The sequence below is a fragment of the Misgurnus anguillicaudatus genome, chromosome 11 (assembly GCF_027580225.2).
Source record: "Misgurnus anguillicaudatus chromosome 11, ASM2758022v2, whole genome shotgun sequence".
NCBI classification, from domain to species: domain Eukaryota; kingdom Metazoa; phylum Chordata; class Actinopteri; order Cypriniformes; family Cobitidae; genus Misgurnus; species Misgurnus anguillicaudatus.
In genome coordinates, this window is record NC_073347.2 from 4,173,151 (window position 1) to 4,193,239 (window position 20,089).

General features: G+C 37.8%; 1 protein-coding gene across 6 annotated transcripts in view; it reads left to right on the plus strand.

The window, feature by feature from the left end:
* vit (vitrin) overlaps positions 1-14,765 on the plus strand; it is a 66,458-nt gene extending 51,693 nt beyond the window's left edge. For 4 of the 6 annotated variants that reach the window (XM_073872865.1, XM_073872868.1, XM_073872870.1 and 1 more), the window contains 6 exons: positions 1,006-1,071; positions 2,673-2,820; positions 6,710-6,813; positions 9,468-9,694; positions 12,994-13,507; positions 13,764-14,764. In XM_073872865.1, the coding sequence (XP_073728966.1) occupies positions 1,006-1,071; positions 2,673-2,820; positions 6,710-6,813; positions 9,468-9,694; positions 12,994-13,507; positions 13,764-13,942 (1,238 nt within the window). In that variant the 3' untranslated portion in view covers positions 13,943-14,764. Of the gene's footprint in view, positions 1-1,005; positions 1,072-2,672; positions 2,821-6,709; positions 6,814-9,467; positions 9,695-12,993; positions 13,508-13,763 lie in introns of all 6 variants that reach the window. The other 2 variants (XM_073872867.1, XM_073872866.1) reach the window with 1 other exon arrangement.
* The last annotated feature ends 5,324 nt before the right edge of the window (positions 14,766-20,089 follow it).

Consider the following 20,089-nt stretch of genomic DNA (forward strand, 5'->3'; position numbering starts at 1 on the left):
CTGTTTTGGTCTGGAGTGATCATAGACTTGTGTGGCTAGATAGATCAATGTCTATATTACATTTTTACATGCATATATAATCTTAATACATGGTAAACAGTTTTTGCTTGCTGTTTGCTATGGATGGACTCGGGAAGGATACTCTACTCAAGCATTAATTAGCCCAACACTTACACTTTATGTATATACAGTATATATAAACAAGAACCTATAAGTACTTTAATTTTGTTGACATTTGTAAAACAATCCCTATGATCATTTCTAACTCAGCACAACAGTAACCAAATTAGAAATAAGTCAAGTGCATTTGGAGCAGGAAGCTTTACATCCACAATGCACTGCCAATTTAGTTGTAATCTAGTTGTAAGACAAGACTGAGACAACATTGGCATATGAGTGATGTGAAGGTCAAAACTATTCATCCATAGTAGAAAGAACCCTCCGTAGGAAGTTTTGTTCCTAAATGTATTTTATATTAAGTAATGCAGTCCCTGTAGTGGGACTGAGGGGCTTGTAGCTAATAATGGTGATGATCAGGTCTAAGATGAACGTGAGCTGGTCTTGAGCAGTGTTTCTTAGACAGATGATTTGTATCTGTATCTTGTCAGAAATCACAGCTATCAAAACATTAGTCACTCTGCAGGACAGCTTAAACATACAGAGCATTTTTCTCAAGAACAGTGGGCAGATTCAGAGCACAAAGACTCATGACGCACAATACAAACTCTCATTGTTTGTTGCTGCCAAGCAATGTAGCAGCATCTCACAAAATGCGTGATCACAGATGTGTGTTTGTTGGCATTTTTACACCGAACTCAAACATCCAGTCAGTTTTTAGAATCAGATATATTTGTTTTAGAATTGAAAGAAATGATTGCTCTCGTTTTTTCAAGAAGAGATAAACATTTTGCAGATTGCACTAGACTGAGTCATGTAACCCTCTAAGCACAAGTATGTCCCACAGGCTTTAACTAATTTGTAAACTGTACATCTTCCCATCTCCAGGGTTCAGAATTCCAGAGCAGAACACACCAGCCAGAGCTCCCGATATCATCTCTGAAGGAGATCCAAGTAAAATTCCTTTATGTTCTTATAAGACTGTCACAGCTTAATATAATCATAGAGTTTACTTCAAGACTGTCTTTGATCCCTTTCAAATATGTGAAATCAGTCCAATGGTGAGATGATACGTCATAGGCAGGTGACGTAGGAACCAGGAAGCTATAAAAGCGCATCCAAAGAGGGAGACGATATATACATTAGCCAGGTTGGATCCTGCAAGTTTGATTCAGGGGAACGGCAAAATTCATGCAGTATATCAGAGGCCGTGAGGCAGGTCCCTCTTATAGACTTTCTGGCAGCGTTGAAACATTTGCCAAATGTGTTTTAGTAGGTCTTGCAGATTATAGAAAAAGGCTACAATGTTTTGCAGTCAGCCGCCCCGGTTTAACAGCGTGTTATCCACCATAGGGGGCATCGGTCATGCACGGGTAATGGAACACAAAGAAGTATGAAATATGATGTGAGGGTCATCGCGTTATGCTTTGCAATAGATGCATCCCTCACAGGCTGGGGAGCGGATATGGAAGGCCGTTGGGCCCATGACCTAAAGCAGTGTAGCATACATTCCTGGATGTCGGGAATCAGGGAGAAGACATCCTGTCAAGGCAGGAGCCATTCATTTTTTACGATCACTCTGCTCCTGAGAGTTCTGGAGAGGGTCCAACGCAACAGGGTTAGCCTTTTGCTGGTGGCCCTATTTTGGCCGAACTGGATATGGTTCTTGGACTTGGTGTCTCTCCTCGACACTTCACCTTGGGAAAAACCTGTGACGAGAGACCTTCTCTCTATGGCAGGCAGTGCAATTTTTCATCCCCAGCCAAGGTTGTGGAGACCTTTCTTTACCCCAGAGCTCCCTCCACGCAGAAGGCTTATGCCTAAAAGTGGAGAGTCTTCACTTCTTGGTGCAGTGAACAACTGTATGACCCAGTTAACTGCCCGAGTGGTTTAGTTTTGGAGTTTTTGTAGAAACATTTAATGCAGAATTATCTTCTTTTTTGCTTGAATTTGCTCCTGAGATGGTTAAGCCGTTTTTTATCTGAGGTCCATTGTCTTGCAGGCTTTCGGCCAGAAAGGTCTTCCGGCAACCAAACAACTTCTTCACTGATAGTCTTCAGAGCTTATTCTATTCTGGGCAGACTTAAGGGCATGCTGGCTTTAGTTCAGGATGTTTGTTATGCAGCAGGATGGTCCTCTCTGCTCACATTTGTTTGGTTCTATGAGTTAGATGTGGCTGCTACATCTGGGGCCCAGGTGCTTGTCTTATCTGTGCACGATGACTACACAAAGACAGGCACTTAGTAGCATGGTGCTTTGGTACATCGTTCCCATAGTGTAGCTTCGGCGCCATTGCACAAGTTCCCTCGAAAGAGAATGTTTCAGGCTACACATGTTACCATGGTTCCCTGAGAAAGTCTCGCTTCCATACTTCGCCAGATGCGTTTTTATAGCTTTCTTGTTCCTATGTCACTCACCTATGACGTATCAGCTTACCATTGGACTGATTTCACATATGTGCCTCAGACGGAATCAAGCAAAGGACTCCCATAGCATTATCCGGGAACCACGGTTACATATGTATCCTGAGATGTGTTCCTTTGGTCATTTTGTAGATTGTAAAGTTGATGTGGCGTTTCTTATGGATGGCAGCTGGAGCATTGGGAAACGACGCTTTAAGATTCAGAAAGACTTTCTCGTGGAGGTCTCTCAGGTCATGAATGTTGGTGTTGTTGGACCCATGATGGGCATCATTCAGTATGGGTAATAATGTGTCCCTGGCTTAAACAAATATTTTTTCATAAAAAATGTTTTGTACATTTGATAAAAATATTCCTAATTAATATTCTTATAAAACAAATATAACCTTATTAGTAGGTTTGGGAATCGAGAATCGATTGGAACCGGGACTAGCTTTGCGATTTTCCCAGAATCGTTCAAAAGTTTAAATTTCGATTTCTAGTTTCGATTCACAGTCCGCCGACCGGAAAAAGAAACCGCTGAACACCAATGAAGAAGCGTCTGTTTCGTGCATAGGAGGGTGCACGTCGAACGTAATAAAGCACCTCGTTCAATGAGTAGAAATAAATGTGTGCCCCGTCTTTGACGCGCTGCGCTGACCGTCCTCCGCTGCCTCTTCCTCTGTCTATGACCCACAGCTTGGCACCGCAGTGACTGCACTGCAGTCCTTATCAAGTAAGTAAAACAATACATATACAATGAGGGCTCGCTAAATTTCGAAATCCCTGGTAGAAAAAAGAAACGCTAAAACAATGTTAGTCTCTGAAAACAAAAGGACTTATTATTTTTAAATTACTTGAGTTCGCGCTTTTTGCTGAGCACAAGAACAAGTGCGTACTTGTGAAGAGCGGACCCGGGATGCAGAGGAGCGCGCATCTCAGACGTGAACACAAAAGAAATAATGGGTTTAATTATGCTTTCAGTTTCACTTCTTGTTACGTGAGGATAGTAATGACTGACAAGACGACGGCGTACATACTACCTAACAAAATCTGAGAGAATGCAAAAACATTAAAATATTTTTCCTATGATAGCCCGACGGGCAGAGCGAAGATGCATTTTGGTAACCCGACAGGAATTTGCAATAGCCCCGTGACGTCAGGCTAGCGATTTTGCGAGCCCTGAAAATAATGCCTTGCGCCAACATTGAGCTAATAAATTAGCCCATGTATTTTTTCATAGACAATTTACGAGCTAAGAGTGCGAATGTAAGTTAGCCCATCAATGGGAGCACAGTAACATGTTCAAGTACCTGCAGCGGCATCATACACTCATGTGTAAATGTGTTTTCATGAGGTTTTCAAAAATAAATCTCTCTTGAGGAAAGTGTACCCTGTAAAAAAGTTTATAAAATTTAAATTGATGGAGAAGGTCAGACTATTTCCTTCAGAAAGACCATTGGTTAGCTAGCTCATTTAAAATATACTAAAAAAATTTGACCCTGCCTCTTAAAAGAATCGGAATCGAGAATCGATAGGAACCGTAATCGAAACAAGGAATTGGAATCGGAATCGTTCAAATTCAAACGATACCCAACCCTACTAATTAGTATTTATAACTGTAAAGTGTAGCTCTAGTATATTTTATGTATGTTTAGATAGACAATGATACATACAATCAACACATTGACAGCATGTAAAACTTTTGGAGACGTATAAACATTAACATATTTACAATAATTTACTGCTAAATAGGAGTAATAATTTACTTGCTACAGGAGTGTGTCTGAGAACCTGTGAAAGTGTGAGTCTCTTTCACACTTTTGAGTTTATTTAAGGTTATTAAAAGCAATTCAACATATAGAGGGTTTTCACCGACTCGAACCGTCACTTTCTGGGCGGTAACCCGGATGCGCGGCCATTGTGGAGGCACTCTGTGTAAAGAACTGAACGAAGTACAATGGAGTATTGTGCACTTTGGATATTTTAAGTGAATGTAAACATGTTTAAACAACAGAAAATGCGTCCAAGATGCAAAGGCATATAAGAAAGGACTTGGACCACAAGAAAAGGCACGATATTTTGAGAAATTACAACTTATAGGTGGTGCAGATCCCTACAAATTAGCTCCCTCTTCTTGGATCCGTGACGACCCGGCGATTCTTCCTTCAGTTGCGATATAGTAAACTACCTGGTTTCCATGCCGAGCCCTTATGTCAATGTCAGCTTTATTTATACAGCAAATTTAAAATAACCAGTGTCCTACCAAAGTGCTTTACAGTAAAATAAGCACACAGTAAAACAATAAAAGCAATAATGTTTTTACAATTTACTATAAAAAATATTATTATCATTACAATAGAAAATTTGTTATGAGCAATTAAGCACACTGGCATTAAGGCATTGCAGCACAAATTTTAGTTTAGTTTAAGTACATTTTGTGCAAACACTAAAAGTACATATTAAATAATCTTTAAATAAAGCACAACAAGTAGAAGCATACTTGTTTTCTACCTTATGTACTTCAATCATATTTCTAATACATTACTACTCTTTTTCCTGAGCTTTGCCAGCGACAAGCACCGCCTCTGATAATTTCTTGCACTCCTTTTCCTGGTTTTTAGTAACTTTTGGAGGTCGATAATATTCCAAATGTTTTTCTCAAACTTTCCTAATGATACAACCTCAAACACGGCAATAATTAACCATTTTCCTTGACGACGTTCGGGATATACTTCAGTCCCTGTGCTCTGTTGTGATGCGGAGTGCCTCCAATATGGCGACCACCGCTCTGATGATGCGTCGTGAAAACCCTCTATATGCATTAACGTTATAACTTTTGATTTTAAAAGTGTATTATTAGATCCCTTAATGAACATTAAGGTGATCCATGGGTGTTTTGCGCATCGTCGTTCATCGAATTCATCATCTGTGCACTTAGAGGACTTAGAGGAATAATCTATGTGGCGTTTAGTGAATTTGCCAACAAAGTGGTATTTCTGAATAATTTCTGAATAAGCGGAATTATACCCAACATAATACACTCAGAGAACATATATCATTTTTGATGGAGGTGATGTTTAGTGGCTCTTGCATCTGAGCTCCCTAAATACAACCTTATTGTAAAGTCTTAAATAATTAAATTAACTAAATATAATTTCTATTATTTAGTTTGACCTCAGCTGGTGATTAAGAGATGTGCTGAATAAAACGTATAGCTCGCCAACATTCTTTTAAAGCACATTATGTGTAAATCAGCATATGTGCTGTGTCTCTAGAGCACTTAAAAAAAATGATTCAGTCAATTTACTTAATTTTTTAAGGTAAGTGGTCGCAATCAATTTATTTAAGCTACATTTAAACCGGAGTTTTTTTGTTTTGTTTAAATGTAGCTTAAAGAAATTGATTGCGACCACTTACCTTAAAAAAAATGAGTAAATTGATTGAATATTTTTTTTTCAGTGAGAGCTGGTCATAGTTAAGCTCCGTTGTACACTGAAAAAAATGATTCATTCAATTTTCCTAAATTTTTTAAGGTAAGCGGTTGCAATCAATGTATTTAGGCTACTTTTAAACAAAAAAATAAAATAAAATAAAAAACTTTTGTTTAAATGTAGCATAAATAAATTGATTGCAGACACTTACCTTGAAAGTTGGGTGAATTGAATGAATCTTTTTTTTCGGTGTACAAGAGAGGGCAAAACACTACAGCCGCAAACCTACCACAGCGTGACTGTACATGAGAGAACTCATTGTTTTCTCAGAAGTGTTTTAGTTTGAGTTGTGTTACTGGCAGTATTAAATACTTGCCACGTCTTGTGAAATGTTTGCACTGCAGACATTTTGAGTGACTGTTGCACTGCTTTCCCTGCAGATAAATAAAGGATTGGACTCAATAACTCTGATTCCAATCAGTTTAAAAATGCCTTAATGGGCCTAGATACCAATCTTTGGGATTGGTCTTGGACCACACCCAGGTTTTGCTTGTTACCATGTGTTGTTTGTTATTGTTTGCTGTATCATCACTATTCATATCTATGTACCATATGTATGCTTTGAAAAAGCACCAGATTGATGTGTTTCACCTTAAGACGTACAAAATATCCTTACGATGTAATATGAACTTGTTGCAATTGTCAGTAAACACCAGTAATTGTTTTTTTTTTGTCACTTGTGTGAATTGTTTGATCTAGGGATGATGCAGTCACAGAATTCAGCCTGAAACAATTTTCCAACTCCAAAGACCTGAAACCAGCCATCAACAAAATAGTCCAAAAGGGCGGCGTTTCTAATGTAGGTGAGTGAATCACAGTACAGCACTGCAATCAGCACTGATCTTATACAGAGAAAGCACTGAATTGTTCTCAGTTTGTACATATAAGATCTAAATCTGAGCTGAGAACTGCACGAAATGAAAGGCCTTGAATGCCATCTGTGGAGATTTGTGTAAGCTGACCAAATGCCTGAGGTTTATCCAACCTAGATATTAGGTTTTACATTGGTTTTATGGTTTGTGTTATAGATAGAGTCTGTGTGTCGCTCTAATGTAACAGAGGAATTCTGTAAAACAGCAGCTGTCATCTCTAACAGAGCCATGAATAGTAAGATGTCCTGAGGATACAATGTAATCTGTTTGAATGATGTTTAAACAGTATCACAGCCCTTCATGTCCTGTATGTGATTTATGACAAGTCAAGCTCAGAAATCCCTTAGGGAAAACACTGGCCCCACAAAGTATTTGAACGCTCAAGTCACACTTATAAATCCATACATTTTAAAATCGGTGACATTTCTTTGAAAGGAAACACAGTGTTCAAGCAAAACATTTATTGACAAAAATTATAGTGACAGGTTTGAAATACAATAATATACGGTCTGAATGTCTGAACACGAACACAAAATCTACTCCAAGTATGACATTTTGTGTGGAACAAGTAGTTAATATAATGAACGCTAGCTGTGGTTACTGTGGTAAACACTTGACCTTGTACTGCACATCTGCTTATAATCAATTTAACACCAGTTGTTTCAAAGTTATTCCAAAACTGCTTTGAAAAACATTTACAGTAGGGGAGAACCGGGGGAAAATTTATGTGGGACGAAAAGTGATTTTCTCGAGCCCTGATGACATTTGTATCCCAAACTATGACAGCATCTTACGCACATAACCCCTGACAGATCTGACAAATATCGCGTTATTTACTCACCGCTTTCCACGTGTAGATCCAGGAAGGTGCTTTCAATCATGATAAGTGGTCATTTTTTTCTTATAACACATTGTGTTTCTGGTTTCATGTGATAGAGTACTGATCAACCTACATGTTATTTAGTGCTCTAACACATCCTGAAGTTTGACTTCTTTGAGTTTTTCAAAATAAAAGTAAATTGGGTTTAAATGTGAGGAGATCCTGTTGGGACAAAAGTAACACTTGTTACTTTTGTCCCGCTGTTAATACTGTTGTATATGTTGATTAATTGATATTATTCTACTTTGATGCAATTTCATTTACATAGTGTTCAAACTGTTGGTTGCTTTTGAAACATTTGATAAAACTGAAATTTAAAATGAAAATGTAATTTAATTATTTTTTACAAAGATAAATTACAAAATATGTTTGCAGTTACATTGTCGAGGTCATAGGCATGTATATTTAATAAAAACAAGTGTAACACAAAAAAATCTATCTTGTTTTGTTGTGTTACTTTCGTCCCTGCAGGTGGGGTCGAAAGTAACAATTCACTACTTAAGTTTAAAGTATAATTATACTGAAGTCGTTTTAAATTTTTACTAAATTCTACGTGGTATTGAAAGACCACACGTGTGAGTTATTGACCACAGCAAAAATATATCTCTGTCTATAACATTATCTTTTAAAATTAAGTTTGTCTGAAAAATTTTACTTTCGCCCCCGCTTTCCCCTACTTCTTGTAGAAAACTAATATTCAATGATTTTAAGGCATTTTGAAGGGACTAAATGATAATTCACAACATGGACGATAACTATAACCATAGCTTTAAATATTGTTCAAATTAAAGAGAATAGTAGCGCTAACATACAAGGAACATGTTGTTGTGATCAGTTTTTGCGTGAATGTTTTCTGAATGATGAATGATAAACCTTTGACAGCCAAATCTATTTGAATTTAAACTAAGTGCTTGCGTATTTGAACTGGCAGATGACACTGTGGAGAAGTTTGGTGAGGTTCATAAAAACACAGCACTGTATCATAAAACAATCTTATTTCATAGATGGTTTAAAGAAAATAGATATCTGGAAAACAGCTAGGTTTACTCTTGAAATGATTATCATAATTAACAGAGATGAGTTCATTAAAAGCTGTATCAGACTGCTTGAAGTGTAACATAAAATCCCCTCAGGTATCCAGCGCTGTTGCAGTGAAATTGACTACTCAACTTAATTGACTATTATACTACATTGAATACACCGATAGTTAATATGAGAGATTACATAAACTAGATTCACTGTTTAGAGATACGCAGCGTGCTGAGGACATCTGCTGGTTATAGCCGCTGTAAATGCAACAAGAACTGCATATTCAATTACATGTATACAACTGTAAAAGTTGTAGTCCGGGTGTTATATAGTTATCATTATCGTTAAAATATGAACAGCCCTTAATAGTTCACTGCACGGATTACTATTTAACTTGTTAACGTTTAAATTGAAACTGTAAATTAAAATGATGAATTAAAGAAAGCTCTAGCTGTAAATGGATGTACTGTAAATGCAGCATTAATTGCTTTTCAGTAGGAGTGCTTTCAGCTCACTTTTTCTGTTCTGGAAACATTTAAGGAAACCAAGTTATGGCAGGCATTGGACCTCAAACAGTGCTGTAGTCGAATTAGATGTTTGTCTGTTTGTGGGGTAGCAGGCTGAATAAACTGTAGCTGTTTTAAACTGATTCTGCGTCTGTGTGTTTTCATTTAAGGGAAGGCCCTCTCCTACATCAACAAACAGTTCTTCAGTGACGCTAATGGGAACAGAGGTGGAGCGCCAAACGTGGCTGTGGTCCTGGTGGACGGCTGGCCCACTGACAAAGTGGAGGAGGCGTCGCGTCTGGCCAGAGAATCTGGCATTAACATCTTTTTTGTCACCATTGAAGGTCCAGATGAAAATGAAAAACAAAACGTGGTTGAGGCCAACTTTGTCGACAAGGTATGCATGTGATGCTAATAAACCTTATACATTTACATTTAGCCATTTAGTAGATGCTTTAGGTAAACAATAGAAGCAATTATAAAAACATAAGAACAGCAACACATAAGTACACTGGAAATAGTCTCATCAAGTCCAACACAGTATACATAGCCAAGGGTTGGTTAGTCATTTTTATTTTTTAAGAATGTATAGATAAAGAAAAAGGAAAAATAGAGAAACATAGTAAGTCTTATATTAGTAAGTGAGGTGTTGGCGGAAGAGATGGGTTTTTAACCGATTTTTAAAGACAGCTAGAGAGTCAGCAGATTGTGTTGCTACCATCAGATCATTCCACGGTTGTGGAACAGCTCCAGAGAAGGTATGCGTTAATGTTTTTTTCCCTTTTTGAGATGGCACCACAAGCCGTCGCTCGGTGACAGAGCGCAGGGATCGAGAGGGTACATAAGGCTGTATAAGCAAGCGAAGGTAAGGGGGTACTGACCCAGTGGTGGTTTTAAAGGCCAGGAGTAGAGCTTTACATTTGATGCAGTGTAACTTGACAAAGAGAGGAGTGACGTGCGCCCTCTTTGGCTCATTGAAGACCACTCTTGCCGCTGCGTTCTGAATCATCTGTAGGGGTTTGATTCTGCAGGCTGGACGTCCAGTCAGTAGTGCATTGCAGTAGTCCAGCCTGGACAGGACAAGAGCTTGGACTAGGACCTGCGTGGCATGCTCATTTAGGAAAGGTCTAATTTTCCTAATATTGTAGAGGATGAATCTACAAAAGCGAGCGGTGCTGGCAACATGCTCTGTGAAGCTAAGCTGATCATCAATGACCACTCCCAGGTTTTTGGCTGTCCTGGAAGGCGTGATGGTCAATGAACCTAGCTGAAAGGAAAGATTGTGCTGAATTTTTGGTTCAGATTATATGACAAGCCGTTCTGTCTTTGCAAGGTTAAGCTGGAGACAGTGATCCTTAATCCAGACTGAGATGTCCCTCAGGCATGCTGAGATGTGGGCAGAAACCGTGGGATCATCAGGGTTGGAACGACAAGTGGAGTTGAGTGTCGTCCGCATAGCAGTGGTAGGAAAAGCCATGTTTTTGAATGACAGAACCCAGGGATGTCATGTATATCGAAAAGAGCAGCGGTCCAAGCACAGAGCCTTGAGGCACCCCGGTATCGAGACGTTGGGGTTCGGAGACGTCACCTACCTGAGAGGTACGACTTGAACCATAGAAGCTCTGTGTCGGAGACACCCATAGCCATGAGGGTCGACAGGAGGATGTGGTGATTGACCATTTCAAAATCCGCATATAGATCCAGTGAGATCAGCACAGAAGATTTGGAGGCTGCTCTTGCCTGCCTTAGGGCTTCAATGACTGAGAGCAGCACAGTCTCAGTGGAGTGACCGCTTTTGAAACCAGACTGATTGCTATCCAGGAGATTATTTTGTGTAAAAAAAGAGGGAGCTGGTCAAACACCACACATTCAAGAGTCTTGGCAATGAAGGGAAGAATCTAGCATAGCAGGATTGAGTGTAGGTTTCTTCAACCGCGGGGTTATCCGGGTCTCTTTAAATATTGTGGGGAAGAAGAGGTCTGAACATGTGCAAGAAGCAGCGTTTCAGAGAACTGACTGCTGATAGTATTCGTTTTCTTCACAAAGAACGAAGCAAAATCATCTGCTGTTAAGTCAGATGAAGGTGAACAAAGAAAAGTATAGAAGGTCTTAAAGAGAGTGCGAGAGTCAGGTGAGCTGTTGATTTTTGAGTGATAGTATTGGGTCTTGGCAGAAGAGACATCCATGGAGAAGGAGGCAAGAAGAGACTGATAGAGACAGAGGTCAGCAGGATCTTTCGATTTGCGGCACTTACTCTCTGCAGCCCTAAGTCTGAAACAATGCTCACGATAGCCAAGGGGCAGATGGTGTGGGCCAGGCCAGTCCAGATGTCAGAATTTTCATTTCTTTATTATACTTTTTTTAAAAGTTATTTTTATTAGTTGCTATGAAATATAGAAGCTCTTACATATACATGTACAAAACTCTGTGCAGCATGTTTACTAACAACACAAGCAGTGGTACTCTCACATAATATTCATTCTCTTGCTCGTTCATAGACCATCCCCTCAAAGTAATCAGGACAGAAGTGCTCGAATTAAAACACCAGGTGTGACGGAAATGTATCACTCTTGTCCACTTGTGATCTGATCTACTAAAACACATCTTAATATCAGGTGTAAACAGGGCCACACTGTGCGCACAGAGCAATGATAGAACAAGATAAATGATAACATTTTGATGTATGACTCCAGCCTGAGGTCAAATTTCACGGCTTTCCTTTCACTCTGTAGTGCTCATAAAGTTCAGTTCCAAACACATGCCAACATCCACATATGAGCAGTAATATAAAGTCTAACATCACTGTGAGATTTAGTTTTTTATCACAACTAACCACATTTTACAATACAACATTACTGTTGTATAACACAGGGGTTCTCAAATTTTGGGGGGGCCAGGGACTCCGTACAGGAAATATTTTTGAGGGCCCCTTATAATACTTCAGATCTGTTTTATAGTAATAAATACATTTTAACTTGAATCAAACTAATACCACTTATGTAACATATACATTAAAATTTATCTTGAAATATTTTATCAAATCAGCGGTAGCATTAGGGTTCATTGTGCCTTGGTTGAAGAGAGGGGTTTTCTTGAAGTCCCCATACATCATTTATTTATTTATTTTGCTAATACAGCACAATTTTATAATTTATAGCATATTATTTCATGGACCTCCTGGCTATGGATTGCAGAACACCAGTAGTCCCCTGACTTTACTTTGAGAACCCAAGATATAACCAAAGTCCTTTTAGAGAAGTCATGCCGCTCGGCGGCCATGTTTGTAATGCCTCCAGGCAGCTATTTCAGTCATGCAAGACTAAAGTCCTATCTATTTGAATGGGTAAAGACAGATATCTCTTAAATCACAATTAATCAACAATTGGCAAGCACCTCGCACGACTATGTATAGACCCCCTCTCCAGAGAAGTCTTTATACATTAATGATCAGTTCTTTTAACTGGAAGAAGGGACTTTCATTGCCAGATCACCCATATTGAGCATTGCATTATACCCCTATTCATAGTAATAGTTGTTATATCTAATATCTTTTGTATAAAATTAAAGAAATTGTTCACACAAATTTATCTGTGCACCTATAAAAACACATCAGAAATGTTTCTGAACTTAGAGTTGTACAGTTTTACTTTGTGATTAGGGAACAGAGGAAATTGTTATTCTTATTTTTGACCATAGGCTGTGTGCAGGACCAATGGCTTCTACTCCCTCCCTATAGCAAGCTGGTTTGCTTTGCGTAAAGCCGTTCATCCTCTGGTGAAGCGAGTGTGTGACACAGAGCGCCTGGTGTGCAGTAAGACTTGCCTCAATGCCAACGACATCGCTTTCGTCATCGACGGCTCCAGCAGCGTCGGAACCGGAAACTTCCGCACCGTCCTGCAGTTCGTGGCAAACGTCACGCGAGAGTTTGAGATCTCGGACACGGACACACGTGTAGGAGTCGTACAGTACACATACGAACAGAGGTTGGAGTTTGCTTTCGGACAGTACGACAACAAAGCCGAGCTGCTCAACGCTATCAAGCGTATAAACTACTGGAGCGGAGGAACCAGTACAGGAGCGGCTATAACGTACGCTGATGATAAACTCTTCAGCAAATCCAAACCCAACAAACGCAAGATCATGATCGTCATTACAGACGGACGCTCTTATGATGATGTGCGGGCCCCGGCGCTGGCGGTACAGCGTAAAGGTAAGAGCAACAGCTGTCAAAACTCCATTAGATTCAGTAGGTCACGTTCCTGGTTAGCTTCTGGTTGATTTATTTATTAAACTGCTTTTCCAACAGTCAAACATAGCACTAACTCTAATCTTTAAAGTGACTGGGCGCTGATTTCTTGAAAAATATGATGTTAAGCCAGGAACGTGACCGACTTCACCAATGAATCTTATTTCAGAACACTGAAAGTTTGCTCATGAGTTTCTTTACATTCTGTGTCATGAATCAGGTGTGGTTGCCTACTCCATCGGTATAGCCTGGGCCGCACAGGATGAGCTTGAATACATCGCTACTGACCCTGATCGAGAGCACTCTTTCTTTGTGGATGAGTTTGACAACCTCTACAAGTATGTGCCAAAAATAATTCACAACATCTGCCAAGAATTCAACTCCCAGCCACGTAATTGAAGCAGACATAGAGATTTGGATCTGCTGGTATATAATTAAAAATATAATGATTTCGCATTAACAAATCACAATCATCCTAACAGTATTACAGATTTAATAAAGCAGGACGCCTTTCTTTTCATATGAATGCATTAAAAGAAAACAACTCAAGGTCAAGTTTCTTATTATGTCATTTTACAAAAACAATCATTGTTTTTTAAAGCCAGAGTTAGTTTTAGTGGATGGCAGTGGGTATGTTTTCAGTGATTTTGGATTAATGTTTGAGGTCAGAAACTCAATAAACATTTCCTGAGATGTATGTCGAGAGAGACATAGGAAGCAGCAAACACATAACTTATAGATAGACGGTTTTAAGTAGAGGATTATATTTTTTCATTTAATATAACAATAATATAGTAAACTTGGAGCTAATTTTATATGCAGAGCAATGTTTTTGTCAATTAAAAAAATCATTGTCTAATAAATTCATGTGTTCAGTGTCAATATAGGCAATATGTTGTAAACCGTTTCCAGTAATATTAGCTGAATTTTAATTGGCATTGCATGTTAGATGGGACCTTACTGTAAAATACAAAATGTTGGTTAAACACAAATTTGAGTGTTTTGAATAGATGATAAAGTCAATGAATGCAAACATTCACAGAGTTTTGTGTTAACCATTCAAACAGGTGTCAATTACAGACCTTGTGAGTATTTTTGTCAGCTTCTTTATTGATGTTAATGTATATATTACTTCTAAAATTTGCTTGTAAGTTTTTGAAAGACAATCAATATTTTAATGCATTTTTTAATAAAAAATATGATTGAAAACCAGCAAATCTATTGCATTGAATGGAATTGTAAAGTGTCTGAATAAGATTAATGTGAATAAGAGAGTTAATACAGTAAATACACTGTGTTTGACATCTACAGTATCAGTCTAGACAGACAGATAGGTAGAAAGATAGATAGAAATTACTAAGTAGTAAATAATATATATGTATATATATATAAGTACAAAAACACTAATATGTATCTATTTCACTATAGTTTACTACAGTAAATAGAAGTATACAGTATACAATGTCTACAGCAGGGGTCTCCAAAGTTTTTGTGAGCAAATGCTACCACAATGAATAAAACAATCTGAAGGGCTACTTTATTGATATAGTCTACTCAAAAAATTCTCTTTTTTGTTTGTGATTTTATTTAATTTTACTTGTTGATATTGTTTAATATTACCACACATCAAAGAAGCCAAGCTAATAAACATGTTTTGACAAAAATGTGAAAAAATTTATTTATCTCGTTTTGCAACGAAACTCTTCATATATACACACACACATATATATATATATATATATATATATATATATATATATATATATATATATATATATATATATATATATATATATATATATATACATTTTTCGATTAATCGTTTTTTAAAACGTGGTCGATTCAGAATTGATTCTCAAAGAGCAGAATTTTTTTTTCATATTTTTTTCTGCAAACATTGAACGTAAGATTAACGTTAATCAAATTACTAGTCTTCTTCACTAGATGTCACCCTCTTTTTTGCCTTGCGCGATGTAACCAAGGAGCCTGTCATTCTTTCATTCAGTGCTTAAAAAGGGGGTTCTAGGTGCTTCATCGAAGTTGATGCCACCTTCACATAAAAAGTAAGAGGTATGGAAGCATTTTAGATTTCGCAAGCAAGACGACAACGTAAGTGTTGTGGCTTTTAATTTCTTTTTATTAATTACCCACTTGTAAACTCAGGGCTCCAGACTACCTTTTTTCACTAGGAGCACAGTGGCCCCCAACTGAAAATTTTAGGGGCGCAACCAGAAAATTTAGGGGGCACACACCGTAAATCAACATGCTAACCAAATATTCACATTTCTGCTAATTTCCACTGTATTTCTAATAAATACTTTAATGATAGATGCAGAAAGTACAATGTGCTGTTTTCAAATTCAGTGTCACATCAGAAAAAAGGTCAAATTTACTGGTTGCACATGTGCGACTGGATGTAAAATCCAATGGCACACTCTAAAATTTTGGTGGCAAAATGCCACCATTTGGTGGCAGTCTGGAGCCCTGAAACTTTCACTGTTATTTTTTATTAATATAGTATTTGTATTAAATCTATATTCGTTGAGTTGAATCGAGAATAAAAACCGCCCTGAGAATCGGAATCGAAAATTAGATCGAGAATCGAAATCGAATCAATTTGATAGCTTGTGAATCGAAATTGAATCGATCTGGAACATCTGAATCGATACCCAGCCCTAGAGACCACCTGGGAAAACCAGGTTGCTGCTGGTAGAGGTGTTACAGAGACCAGTAGGGGGTGATAACCCGGTCGTCTGTGTGGGTCCTAACACCCCAGTATAGTGACGGGGACACTATACTGTCAAAAAGCACTTTCCATTAAATGAGACATTAAACCGAGGTCCTGACTCTCTGTGGTTGTTAAAAATCCTACTAAAGTTTGGCCTACTAAAGTTTTAGATGTCTCTTTACACACCTGATTTAACTCATCAGCTTGTTAGGGAGACATGTTTACCATTTTGGAAAGAGGCTGATAAGTTGAATCAGGTGTTTTAAATAAGGAGACATCTGAAACTTTCTGGCAGGGGGGCCTTGATGACCAGGATTGGGAAGCACTGTCCTAGGACAAGATTGAAAACCACTGCTCTATAGTCATCATGGCTCCCTCTGCTGGCCTTCAGAGGCTTCACCCTCACATCACCCTTAGGACATCTAACAGTGTTTAATGGATTATGATTGTAGTTTACCCCGTTTACAGAATACTTTTAATAAAACCTGCATTTGGATCCTCAAGCCTTCAGGTCTCAGAGCAGTTTGTTACACTAAACAAGACATGGCTATGTGAGAGGGTGAGAGCAGGGATTAAGTCAGGGGTTACCAATCCTGGTCCTGGAGGGCCGGTGTCTCTCAGAGTTTAGCTCCAATGGATTAAATAGTTGCAATTTAAATACCAACAAATGCATTTACACTGTTTATAAGGAGAATCAACAAATGTGAACTGTTCTGGAAAGGCTACTTAGCTTACTTTTGGGATGTAATGTAAGTGGTAATACCAATTCGTTTCTGTGTAAAATATAAACCGCTCACGGTACAAATAATTAATCGATACAAAATTTTAAAGGAATTCATTAAAAATATAAATGTCAAGAACAATTGAATAAATATAAAAACACACTTTTCTAACCGGCATGCATTTTGCAGAGATCACCGGTGATCGATTCTGTGCAGAATTTGCTCATCTCAAACAAGCCTAAACTCTGCAGACACACTGGCCCTCCAGTACCAGGATTGGTGACCCCTAGTTTAAGTATTCTGGATAATGAGCAGCAAGTGTGGCAGTTATCAGTGTGATTCAATGGGTTCTGGATGATGGAGTCCTGAGAAAGATGGATGAAGCCTCTGAAGGCCAGCAGAGGGAGCCATGATGACTATCGTGACAGTAACACTTGTAACTTTTGTCCCGCTGCTAACACTTTTGCATTATGTTGAAAATTGATATTATTCTAATTTGATCTAATAAAATTTTCATAGTGTTCATACTGTTGAAAAAATGTTATTCTCAAAAATCCAAGTTTGTACTGTCATGTTGCTTTTGAAACATTTGATGAAACTGAAATTTAAACTGAAAAGGTCATTTAATTATTTTTTGCAGATAAAAATATGTTTGCAGTTACATATTAACAAGGTCATAGGCATGTATATTTACTAAAAACAAGTGTAACACAAAAATCTATCTTGTTTTGTTGTGTTACTTTTGACCCACCTGTGTGTTACTTTCGCCCCAGCTGACAGGTTTAAAAGTAACAATGCGCTCCTTATGTTCAAAGTGAAATAATAAGTCCTGGTATTGATAGAGCACACTTGTGAGTTATTGACCACAGCAAAAATATATCTCTCTTTAAAATTACGGGGTTTTTTTTCTGAAAAATTGTATAGGTATGTGACAAAAAATATAAATACTAGAAAATTCATATATAATTAAAACCATATGATAGATAATAAAAAGAACTTTAACATGGTTTTTAAATTATTAAAATCGGATAATTATTAAGAAAGTTATGGAATTTTTTAACTCGAAAATTAGGGGGCATTTTTGTACCCAATTAAAACTATAAAACTATGAAAAACTGTGACCTCTTCCGCTTGACCAAACACTTTAAAATATCATAACTTTCTCATTTCGTGGTCTATTTGCATAATTCAAACACCACATTGTAGGTAATTAAAAGCCCAACAAGATTAAGATGACATCTTTTTAAAAGACATATAAATAAATGTTATTATTTTTGATTAACCACTAATTAATGAAACCGAGAGCATCAATCCACGCATATCTTTCCATATGAAATCAAAGCCCTCTCAAGTAAAAGCTATATTTTTATATATTGAAGAAACATTTCATTGTTTCTTTAATATTTCTTAATTGACTAATAATGCTGGCGAGCAATTTAAATGGTCAGATATTATTAATACATTAATTGATGATTATGTTATTTATCATTAATAAATCAATAAATGCATGCATGTTGCATGCATGTATTTATTTATATGTTTGGCAGAATTATGCCAATAATGTAATCTAGAGATTCTAATCCTTCGTTCTGTATGATTACTTTGAAAAATAATGCACAGATTGATGAAAACGGAGAAGTTTTGGAAGCCAATTATTGATTGGGCGATTCTGCTTTTGACAACAACGTCACTCGCGGATCTTAAAAAAGCACATGCGAATGTTACAATCAATCCCAAACTTTACCTAATTCAAGTTAAATGTATATTCTATCAAAAGTATTTGGTTTGAAACAAAAAAATACTCGCCTTCATAGAGGATTTCAACGCCAAACACGAGAAAAATTTTGCTTCGCTTATAACTTTCTTCTTACGACAGCTATCTTGGAAATTCGAACGTGAGAATCAACGTGAGGAAGTAATTTATGTCACTAGTATATGGGCTTTAGAGGTATTCACAAAGCAAAGATATGACAGATTTCCTAAGTCACCAACGCACCTGCTGGGAACACAGCCGTGGGAACAAACCGCTCGTGCATATTACGTCATTTTGTCAAATACCTAAATTGTACTTTCGCCCCTGCTCTGCACTACTGTTTTTATTATGGGAATGTATATACATTAACATTACATATATACATTACATATATATTGTATAGACAATAAGACGCATAAAAAACAACTCTTGCATTTCAGCTTTGTTCATTCATTTTTTTCTTATGTAATATTTACATGTCAACCCCAGGATTCTCAGGTATTTCACCATTCTATAATGCCATCATCCCATTAAAATATTTTAATATTTCTTTAAAAAATTCCACTGGCCGTAATTTATGTTTGCAACATTCAGCTCCGGTAAATATTTTCCTGCATTTCTTTCGTATTTATAATTTTTTAATTTTTAAATCCCACCGGGCATATTTTATATGTTTGCTACATTTCACTCAAATGACACCTGCCAATAAAACAAGAAGAAGAACATCCAGAGGAAGGAGGATGTCGAGCCGCGTGCAAAGAAACACAAAATGCAGTGCCCACAAACTTGCACATTTGGACATGCTCGCGGCAAATAATGTAACTTTGCGTGTTTGGAAACACTGCTGTTGTCCTTTACTGTCACGTAAAATCATTCACACTGGTCAAGCTTACAAATACACACCTTAGAAGGTGTTAAGGACTGCAATAGCCGTGTTTGCACTATCTCGCCTCAAGCGGGCGTGCCAGTGCCTGCCGCAGCCTGTTGTGTTTGCATTGTCACTTCCGGGGCATGATCGTGTTTCGCGGGTGCTTCGTTGGGGCTTAAGGCCCGGCTTTTCTGGCCCGCCGAATACCTTGGGCCAGAGAAGGCCAGGTGGGGCTTAAGGCGTGGTTAAGGTCAGAGGCGGAGTTTGTTTAAGTCAGGTAATTTAAGCATCGGTGGCAAGATGGTCACTTTCATATGTCGCTATCGTAACATTTCAATTATGGAAAACCGACAGTACTGGTCTGCTGAACACACCAGAGCTCTATTAACTTATATGGGCAAAAGATAATGTGCAACGCCAGTTTGACGGAGTATGCAGAAACGAGGATGTAATGAAATATATTGTCGCCGAACTT